Here is an 11442-nt window from a genome sequence, read left to right on the forward strand (position 1 = left end):
TAAGAATCTGTTGATCGCCACTAAACGCCCGTTTAATGCTTGCGCTTCTTTCAAGGTTCTTGGAGAGGGCATCCGCGTTATGGCAGCCACCTTTTCCGGGTTAGCTTTAAAGCCGTCCCGGGTGACAATCACGCCTAAGAACTTCCCTTCTTCTACCCCGAAAGAGCATTTCTTGGGGTTGAGTTTGATGTTACACTCTCTAAGCTTTTGGAAAGTTTCCTCAATGTCTTCTAGCATTTGTTTCTCTTCCCTACTTTTGATCACAAGATCATCGACGTATACTTCCAAATTTCTGCCAATTTATGTTTCGAAGGCTTTGTCCATGAGTCGCTGGTAAGTAGCCCGACATTCCGTAGGCCGAAAGGCATCTTTGTGTAACAAAAGATGCCCACTTCAGTATGAAACGCCGTTTTTTCTTCATCTTCTTTGGACATCTTAATCTGGTGATACCCTTTATAAGCGTCTAAGAAGCACTTATACCTGTAAGGGACCAGGGAGTCAACCTTGAAGTCAATTTCCGGCAGTGGGTATGCGTCTTTGGGGCATGCTTTATTTAAATCTTTGAAATCAATGCACATTCGCCAAGTGTCGTCGGGCTTTTTTACCATCACCGGGTTTGATACCCACGTATGGTACTGTGTTTCTCTGAGGATTCCGGCTTCCACCAATTTTCTTACCTCTCTAACAATCGTTGCCTTTCGATCTGGAGCCATACTGCGTTTACCCTGTGCGACTGGCTTAATGCCCGGGAGTGTTGCTAGCTTGTGCTCTGCCTTATCGCGGGGTATTCCTGTCATGTCAGAATGTTCGAAAGCGAAGATATCAACATTCCTTCTCAGCAGCTGTTACAAATCGTTTTTAACCTTGGGAGAGAGGCTGTCCCCGATTGTAACTGTCTGATCCGGATGGCGTGTGCTTGGTACCCATCTTTCTGGACCAACGGCTCCGGTGGGGCCTTGGCGACATCTTTTGGCGTTTAATACCTCCCCTATCTTGTCACAAAATACTATTGCAACACCCCGTGGGGTAGGGAACTTCATAAAACCTCTCGCCGTAGAAACTATCGCGTCCAACTTTCCCAGAGTGAACCTTCCAATGATCACATTGTGATATGACTTAGCGCGTACCACAAGGAAAGTTAGGAGTATGGTTCTTTCTCTGGGTTCTTGTCCAAACGTAACCGGAAAGGTAATCTGACCAATTGGGTCCACCTTTTCTCCAGTAAAACTTTTGATGGGGGCGTGCACCGACACAAGCAGCTTTCTGTCTTCCGGTTGCATTCTATTGAAACAATGCTCATAGATAATGTCTTCTGAACTCCCGGTATCTACCAGGATTCTTCTCATGCGGTATTCCCCTACTGCAGCGGATATGATCAGGGCATCCGTAGCGAGGTGTAAATCTTCCACGCGAGGTTCAATAGTCATGGTTGCTAGCATCCAGGGTTCGAGCGTGGAGAAACTCCGCTTTGCCCCTTTTCCCTTGTCGGCGTGTACCATATTAAGTTCTCGCGGTCTTTTTCCCGCCGCCTTATCATTCTCTTCCTTGACGGCGGGTGGGCCCTGCTTGTTGCCTCTTACTAAGTGTGCCAATTTGCCCGCTTTCACAAAATATTTAATCTGCTTTTTTAACTGAAAACAATCATTCGTATCATGGCCGCTACACTTATGATATTCATAATATTTACTTGTGTCTTTGTTAGGATTGTCTTTTAGCAGCTTTGGAGGATGAAACTTGAGGTTCTCCGAGGCCAAGATTTCTGCGGGCGTTTTGCTCAAGTTGGGGTAGTCGGATCGCGGTTTAGAGAAGTCATTCCTTGAATAGGTGTTTCTGGATCTATCATACCGCGAGTCGGTCCTATCATTCCTGTGATATCGGTCTCCTCTGCCCTTACCTTTAGCCCCTCGTTGCTCTCTTTCTTCCTGGTTTTTCAGGGCCTCCTTTTTCCTGTTGGCAGCATGACTGGCGGCCACGGCCTTTTCTTGTATAACGTATACTTTGGCGATCCTTAGTATTTCGTCAATGGTGGCAAGTACGCCATCCCTTCCATGAAGTGTCCTTAACAACTCATCGTCGTTTACTCCTTGTAGGAAAGCTCCACATGCTAGATCGTTTGTAGCGCCCGGAATTGCCAGACTTTCTTTATTGAACCTTACGATGATGTTTTCCACCGTTTCGTTGTCTCGCCGGCGGATGTGGAGAAGCTCGTTTCGATCTTTTGTGTGCCTGCGTTGTTGACTGAATTGCAAAATGAACTTTGCCTCTAGATCTTTGAAACTGTCAATTTCCCCCGTGGGCAGACTATCCCACCAAACGCGAGCTGCGCCTACCAGCGTCTGGATAAACATCTTGCACCAAAGGGGCATGGGCCAACAGGCTATTTCTCCTGTACTTTTGAATAGGTTGAGATGATCGTCTGGGTCACCTAACCCATCGTACTTGCCTACCGTCTGGGGCATCTTGGGTTTTTCCTTGTTAGGGGCTTCCGCTATTCTTCGAGTGAATTTAGAATTGAAAGTAGCATCTACTAATTTATATGGCCTGGTAAGCTCGTCTTCTTCCACGTTGATGGGTTGCACCGGAGGGATAATCTCGCCCTGGCTTATACCTTAGGTGACAATGAGTGGAGTTCGGGTAACGTTAACTGTTGAGCTTGGACCTCTTCCTGGGGAGAACCGCGGTCTAGATGTATTTCCCCTATCATATAAAGGTTCCGCCGAGGGAGTGGTCTGACTGTAAACCGGTTGGGATGCTGGAAAAGTCCACCAAGGCGGCATAGACGCCGCATATGGTGACTGTTGAGTATAACCTTGTGGTCCTCCCTGAGGACATTACATTGGCGTGTTGTATGGGGGCAAGTACCCGTATGGGGGCGCAAAATAATATCCGGGAAAGTAAGCCTGATTTCCCGGGGTTACTAGGGCATTCATGATTCCAGCGGGCATGACCACAGGTTGATGAGGCGGCGTGGATAACGCCGCTGTAAGTGCCGCCGAATACAGGGGTGGCATGGCGTAAGTAACTGAAGGTTGATAGTAGTGGAGTGCGCCACCCTGCGATATGACGGTGCTGGGGCTAGCAGATGTGATAACCGGCGTAGTGCTGTGACGTATAGTCTGTGCATTGGAGGTTGCGGTTGAGGCAAAAACGTTTATGCCTGTTGGGATTGGTCCAACTGACTGGAGCTATAAAGGAGTATATGAAAATAAATCTGCTGCTCTTGTCCCAGAAGAAGCAGCGATGGTATCGGCAAAACCTGGTCCAAGTCGAGTGACCTGGTTACCATCTGTGAAACTGGCGTGCAGACAGCAGGGTTTGTTTCTTCCAACAGATTGCCAGTTAACATCGCCGGACTCAGTGTTGTTGCTATGTTCTGATCGCTTGCCATTGGGGTTCGGTCTTGTTGTTGCTACTGATCTGGTCCCACGGATGGCACCAATGAAGAAACACTAACCTTCACGGTAGTATCCAACGAGGACTTCAACACCTAGCGATCCGAACAGCTTAACTGCAAAACAAAACACCGTTAGGACTCGTTACAGGAATGGGGTTATTCCTGTAACCACCCTCCGGCGTGAGAATGAGTCTCGGTTTTGGGAGTAAAGGAATGTGTATAGAGAGAGAAATTGTATGAGAGTAGATGGATCTATACCTTAGATGTTTACCTTTGTTTATAGTTTACTATTAGGGTTTCCCTTAACTTAGGATGGGCTCCGATAAGTTAGGGATTTGTATGATCTTCCCAAAAAGTTGGAGATTTGGTTGCGTGACCTTCCATGCAAAGATGGAATATTCTAGAATAACCGTTTATAATTATTTGTTTATAATAAAATAGTAGGTAATGACCGGGTCGGGTTAGCTGATGCGGGTCATACCTCGTCAGTAGAGATGTAAATAATGTGTCCATATATTACTAGAACATAGGCAACAGAGATGCAATGTAAAACAATGTGCTAGCATGCCAAGTAAACATACATAGCAAATGAAATGAATGTAAAACAATGTACTAAATATGCACACAATGGGCATACATAGCAAGAACACAATGAAATCATGTACTAATAGTGTACTAATGAACATAGCAAGTATATGATATGAAAACATTGAAAACACGAAAGTAACAAGTAGTCACATGTGTTTCACCCCAAAATGTTTGAAAAACAGTAAAAGAGGGGAATATGTACTCACTTGAGGGTGCTTAGGAGTCTTGAACAACAACCAAGCAAAGCTAGAGGGATCACCGAATCAAACGGCACCCTATATAGATAACTACATAAATAACCGGACCTAAATCGGGAGATTGGATAGTATGAGGTTTCGAAAACCAAATGAGTATTGGAACTCATATGATATGGTTTAATAAAGCCCATATACTAAAATGAAACCTAACCTAAGTGCTTACGACCCATTACGACCCGTTTAGGTAGCTTATGCTACTTTAACGCGTCGTTCGCGTAAAACGCGTTCGGACCGCCTAACTAGTCCTATGACAAGTAGAATATGCCTCAACATGTCTAATATAGTTGCCTAATCAGTTTAGATGTCAAAATTTAGGTTACATATGCTTAAAATGAATTTATGTGTATAAAGGGTATTTTGGTAATTTACCTAAGGCATATAAACTACCTATCATACAACTATTTAAACGAAGTGACCATAAGGTATAGCCTCGGAAGGCTATTCCCTATACAACTATGGTCACCTAATGTGTTTGGTCGGATCCTAATGATCGACCAAATGGGTCGGGTTCGAAAGTATAAGCGATTGATTAGATCGCTTACCTCTACGACCCTAAACAAGCACAAATCTAAAAGTTACGAGCTAAACATGCTAGAACATGTTTAGTTAAGTAAGAAAACAGGTTTGGTATCAAAACAAAGGGTCTTGATACCTACAAGTAGTTTGGTTACAAAATACGCAAGAATACGCATTTTGGCCGAAACTACGACTCGTCACTGAGCCTAGATAACGTGGTAATCAGTAGGTACAGTCACTAGGGACTATAACCATCATGATTACGCTCACGTTATGAAGTTTAACCGAACTTCACATTGACCATAAACTGGTCAAAGCAGAAAGTCAAACGCAGTTTGACTTTAACGATAAAAACGAATGAAAAGCACGAAAGAATACTTACAGAACGTCCCCGCAAGATTTGGTCCGATTCACTCTCAGGTAGGAAGCATATACTTCCACTGAGAGAGCTTGAATCAGATCAGATGTGAGGAATGAATGAAATGGGTTGGATTTATATAGGCATGGCACAACCGTTAGGATCGTTTCTTGCAAAAGGGGGCACGATTTAAGCCGTTCACTTACCATATTCTGATTGGGCACCTTGATGGTCACACAAACCAGCCCAAAGAAACCCAAAAACCATGTGCACAAGTGGGTAATAGCAGGAACAAGCTGGAATGCATTTTCTGCTGTTTGGCACTGGCTTACGGACCGTATGGAGTGTGGCTTACGGTCCGTATGCTATCTGCAGATCAGCAACTTTCAACAGTTGACAGTTTTGGCCGCTGTGCGCGTTTGGTCGTGTTTTGGCACTTCTAACACCCGTCAAACCCACTTTAAGCTCTACAAGGATGTTAAAGTATAGGGAACTTAAAATGTGCTCAAAAATATGTCGGATGTCGGTTCGTTTGGCCATACGATTGCGTTGTTCGGTTAATTACGACGGAAGTCGTAACGGACGCAAAAACGGTCCAAATTGCGCAACGAATGGATTTTTGACAAGCCAAACACTAAAACATAATATTTTAATGCTTACATAAATTTTTGGATATCCGGATGTATTTTGAACGTAAGATATGCGCGAAAATGCAAACTTATGCACTTTTTGACGCTTTTAGTCCCTGAATGACCAAAAAGATTATTTTAGCACACCGAACCCCTCAAAGCCTTTTCCTAAGCTATGTAAAGGATATTTAGGGTGTGTTTAACATATGATCATGTTCCGGAATATTTGTTACAGTTCAAATTGGCATACTTTCGCAGTTTGTCAATTTTAGTCCCTGTAAGCGAATAAACTTGATTTCGGCACCTCAAACCTTCCAAAACTTATTTCTAAGTTATGTAAGGGTTATTTAAGGTATGTTAAGCCTATGTCACTATTCTGGAGTGTTTGTTGCATTAAACTGGTTATATTTACGCACCAGTGCGCGTATAACCTTCCAGAAAGCGATTTAGAGCCCGAAATCGACCAAGAGTTGATATGTACAAATGATACACATGTTTATACAAATCCCAAGTATGAAATACAATATTTCATTGGTTTGGTATTTGTTTGATGGTTGAAGTGACACAGGTGTCATAGTCTCCCCTACTTCAGGAAATTTCGACCGAAATTTATCTTAGAGGAAACTTGTGAGAGTTTGAAACATGAAGATGAAAAGATCGAACAACACTGGTCAGAGTCCTGAACTTCTAGTAACTTTAAATAACATCATGCTTGCAATGTGAGAGGGACACTTATATATAAGTCTATTAAGCGTTATTGGTGCGTCCACCGTACCTCCATTGCATCGTTCACATTTTGTTATTGTTGTCACTATCGGTTCTTACACATAATAATTTTTACTGGGTTTCTATGCACTGAATTTCATAATTATGTACGCGTCCATAGTTACTTAATTCCTTGCATAGTTCACACAGTGTATTTTATAATGTATAGGGGAAACCAAATGAACAAACCGGTGATGAGTGTGACTAGACCATACTGGGGTCCTTTTTAATTGAGTCAATAAATGATCTCTAAACCGCCAAGGAGTCTTTTCAGCTTATATCATCACATGTCATTCTTAACCAAATTCTGAATCAATCTTTTAACTAGACCACTCGAAGAGTCTCTTTGAATCATGGAATGGTACTATATAATCCAAGGGTCTTAACTATTGTCACACCCCGACCGCGTATAACATGCAACCGCGGCGGAAACGTCGGGGAGTGTTGGGACATAATTAATTGTTTCACAACTATGGCATACAAAGTTATATTTTATTTATTAAACACGAGTGTTACATTGTTTCAAAACAGGAAATAAAGTGTTCAGAACATATTCAAACTAAGTCTATCTTCGTTTTATGTCTCTAAGGCAAAGGTCCGCCCTAGTATCACAATCATCATCCTAAGCGACAGCTCCTGAAAACACATGTGAAAGTAGGTACGTCAGCATAAAAATGCCTGTGAGATACATAGGTTTTGTGAAAATGGGATTCATGACTTGAGGTTAAAGAAAACGTTTAATACCAGTCAGCCATGAACCTTGTAAATTGTTTTGTTTTTGTAAATCATATGAAAAACGATAAGATCAGATGATATGTATAATTAATTGTAAGGTTAAATGAATAACCTAGTAAAAATGAGTTTGTATAAGATAAGTTGTTTGTGAGAATAATGTCTTGTGAAGAATATGTTATTTGTGTAAAACGTAATATGTCTAAACTGAAATGATTTAGATAACGCTAAGATATGTAATATTATACAAACACTTATATATAGGAAGTACCAGCGGCGTATCCACCATGTTTGTATCATATTACACATGCCTCGTTACTCAAATCATTTACCCAAACCAACCACCAATGTAAATTGTTCATGTATAAATCAATTGTCAAGTGTTATTTGTGTAAACCATATCAAAGTGTCCATGTCTAATGTAAACCACCAAATGTGTATATCAATGTCAAATTGTTTAGAGTGAATTGCAAGTTTTGTCCTTTATCTTTAGGCCATTTTGCAAGTTTTGTCCTTTATGTTTAAATTTGATGAGTTTTGTCCTTTATGTTTAAAAATCAAGCACGTTTTACCCTTTGGCCCTTAAAAATCAAGCACGTTTTGTCCTTTATGTTTAAAAATCAAGCACGTTTTGTCCTTTATGTTTAAAAAATCAAGCACGTTTTGTCCTTAAAAATCAAGCACGTTTTGCCCCAAAGGGTAAAACGTGCTTGATTTTCAAACATAAAGGACAAACTCGTCAAATTTAAACATAAAGGACAAAACTTGCAAAATGGCCTAAAGATAAAGGACAAAACTTGCAATTCACTCAATTGTTTATGTTTAATGTAAATCATTGTAATGTGTATCCAAAATATCATGTATGGCATGTGAAAATATATCAATTGGGCCATAGGTAAAAATGCACAAAAACAGGGTATTGAATTAAACATAGTTTAAGTCAAAGTTATGTTTTGTGGAACAATTACATGCTATACTGATACAAACATTTATGCGGTATTGTGAAAATGCATACATTCAAGCCTTTGTGACTGTAGTGATAGACCTTTAAACAAATTAAAGGTCTATATGTGTTATTGTTTATCGTATTCGGTCATTCCTTCCAATCCAAACAAACCCGAGATTTCAGGAATGGGAGTTGTCAAGTCCTATGGTACCATTACCTACTAACGGGCGGCATGATCGGTGTTAATGAATGTACATTGTATAATTTGAACAAACCAAATGTCATACTAAAATGTGAGCATGTGATGAATAAATGTACTAAGTACGCACACAATGGGCATACATAGCATAAAATGTAGTGTAAAATGTTGTACTAAGTACGCACACAATGGGCATACATAGCATAAAAGTCATGTAAATCAATGTGCTAGCATGCTCAGTCAACATACATAGCAGAAAATGTAATGTAAAACAATGTGCTTAATATGCCAAGTAAACATATGTAGCAAAATAATGTAATGTAAATCAATGTGCTAACATGCCAAGTTAACATACATAGCAAAACAATGTAACGAAATCATGTACTATCAGTGTACTAAAGAACATAGCAAGTATATAATGTGAAAACAGGAAAGCATGAAAGTAACAAGTAGGCACATGTGTTTCACCCCAAAATAGTTTAGAAAACAGTAAAAGATGGGGTTCAATGTACTCACCTGAGATTGCTTTGAAGTTCTTGTATAATAACGAAATAATGCTAGAGATCACGGATATCAAACGACACCTAATATAGGTAACTATGTTAATATACCGGACCTAAATCGGAGGATCGGATAGTATGCGGGTTCGTAAACCAAACGAGTATGGAGACTCGTGTAATATGGTTTAACAAAGCCTACATACTAAAATGAAACCTAACCTATGTGCTTACGACCCATTACGACCCATTAACGCATCGTTCGCGTAGAACGCATTTGGAACGCCTAACATCGTGACCATAAGGTATAACCTCGGAAGGTTATTCCCTATACAACTATGGTCACCTAATGTGTTTGGTCGGATCCTATTGATCGACCAAATGGGTCGGGTGCGAAAGTATAAGCGATTGTTTAGATCGCTTACCTTACGACCCTATATAAGCACTATACTAAAAGTGACGAGCTAAGCATGTTAAAACTTGCTTAACTAAGTTTAGAAAACAGGTTTGGTATCAAAACAAATGGTTTTGATACCCACGAGTAGTTTGGTTACAAAATACGCAAGAATGCGCGTTTTGGCCAATACTACGACTCGTCACTAAGCCTAGATAACGTGGTAATCAGTAGGTATAGTCACTACGGACTATAACCATCGTGATCACGCTCACGTTATGAAGTTCCAACGAACTTCGTGTTGACCATAAGCTGGTCAACGCAGAAAGTCAAACAAAGTTTGAATTTAGCACTAGAAAGCGATTAAAAGAACGAAAGAACACTTACGAAGGGTCCCCGAAAGCTAAACTTGATCCAGGAGCTCAGGTATGAAGCAATGGCATCAACTTAGAGCTCTTTGATCAGTTTTGTGGGTTTTACACCAAATGGGGGGGGGGTATTTATAGGAAAAGCAAAAACGTTAGGATCGTTTCTTGAATTTCATGCCATGATCTCATTCGTACACTTGTCAAGATGTTGTGGTATCAAATTATGACCCTAGCTCCAGAGATTGTGAAGGGGCATTTCCCTTTGGAGTGATTGAAAGGCCAAAAACAGCAAAAAAACGAGTTTCTGCATCTGCAGGTCTGACGCGGCCCGCGTAAGATTTAGACATGGTCTTACGCGCCCCGCCTGAAGGTTCTGATCAAAAACCAAGTTTCAGAAATGATAGTTTAGGTCCCTGTTATGGTTTATGGCCATTTCCGACACATTCAAGGCCCGTTAAGCCATCTTTAAGGCCCTAAAATGATGCCTAAACATTGAGGACATGAAACATGCTCAAAAATATGTCGGGTGTTGGTTCGTTTGGCCGTACGATCGCGATGTTGGGTTAATTACGACGGAATGCGCATAAGCGCGAAAAACGATCCAAATTGCGCGACGAATGGATTTTTCTCATGCCAAACACTAAGGCATAATATTATAATGCTTAGATAAATTTTTGGATGTCCGAATGTATTCAGAACGTAAGTTATGCACGAAAGTGCAAACTTGTGCACTTTTTGACACTTTTAGTCCCTGAATGACCCAAAAGTTTATTTTAGCACACCGAACCTCTCAAAGCCTATTTCTAAGCTATGTAAAGGATATTTAAGGTGTGTTTAACTTATGGTCATATTCCGAAATGTTTGTTACAGTTCAAATTGGCATACTTTCGCAGTTTGTCAAATTTAGTCCCTGTAAGCGAATTAACTTGTTTTTGCCATACCAAGGCCTTCAAAACTTATTTCTAAGTTATGTAAAGGTTATTTAAGGTATGTTAAGTATATGTTGATGTTCCGGAGTATTTGTCGCATTAAACTGAGTACGTTTACGCACCAGTTTGCGTATAATTCTCTAGAAAGCGATGTAGAGTTTGAAATTGAACAAAAGTCAAAACATGAAAAATGTAAAGCACAACCAAACAAACATTGGGATCAAATAACATTGTTTTATTGATAATTGAATTGTTCATAATGATTTCGAGCACAAATGTTACAGTCTCCCCTACTTGTGGAAATTTCGTCCCGAAATTTGTTTAGAGGAAACTCGTGGAAAAAGATGCGGATATTTTGCCTTCATTTGATCTTCGCGTTCCCAAGTAAACTCGGGTCCACGCTTAGATTCCCAGCGAACCTTGACCAAAGGAATGCGCTTGCGTTTAAGCCACTTGACTTCACGTTCCATGATTTCCACTAGTTTTTCAACAAATTTCAGTGTTTTATCAACACGAATTTCATCAAGTGGTATGTGGAGGTTCTCATCAGCTAAACACCTCTTGAGATTGGACACGTGAAAGGTTGGATGAACATTTCCAAGTTCAGGAGGTAACTCAAGTTTGTAGGCTACCTTACCGATTCTTTCGACGATCTTGAAGGGTCCAACGTATCTAGGTGCAAGTTTTCCTTTCTTTCCGAATCTGATCACACCTTTCCAAGGTGAGACCTTAAGTAATACACGATCACCGACTTGAAAATCCAAGGGCTTGCGTTTTAGGTCCGCGTAACTCTTTTGACGGCTTCTAGCTGTCTGAAGGTTATCACGAACTTTCTTAACCTTATCTGTTGTCTCTAAAATGAGGGCAGGT

The 11442-nt window shown here is 40.7% G+C and overlaps 1 protein-coding gene across 1 annotated transcript; it reads right to left on the reverse strand.

Annotated features, from left to right (window-relative positions):
• Positions 1–845: 845 nt before the first annotated feature.
• Positions 846–2459, reverse strand: LOC110900487. Its single transcript, XM_022147375.1, has one exon. It carries the CDS (start codon positions 2457–2459, stop codon positions 846–848), a length of 1614 nt encoding a protein of 537 aa, XP_022003067.1.
• Between the last annotated feature and the right edge of the window lie 8983 nt (positions 2460–11442).

This window comes from Helianthus annuus, chromosome 13, assembly GCF_002127325.2.
Source record: "Helianthus annuus cultivar XRQ/B chromosome 13, HanXRQr2.0-SUNRISE, whole genome shotgun sequence".
NCBI lineage: Eukaryota > Viridiplantae > Streptophyta > Magnoliopsida > Asterales > Asteraceae > Helianthus > Helianthus annuus.

Excerpts from the sequence above, each read along its gene's own strand:
- LOC110900487 (XM_022147375.1), bottom strand. The coding sequence starts at position 2,459 with ATGCCCCAGACGGTAGGCAAGTACGATGGGTTAGGTGACCCAGACGAT.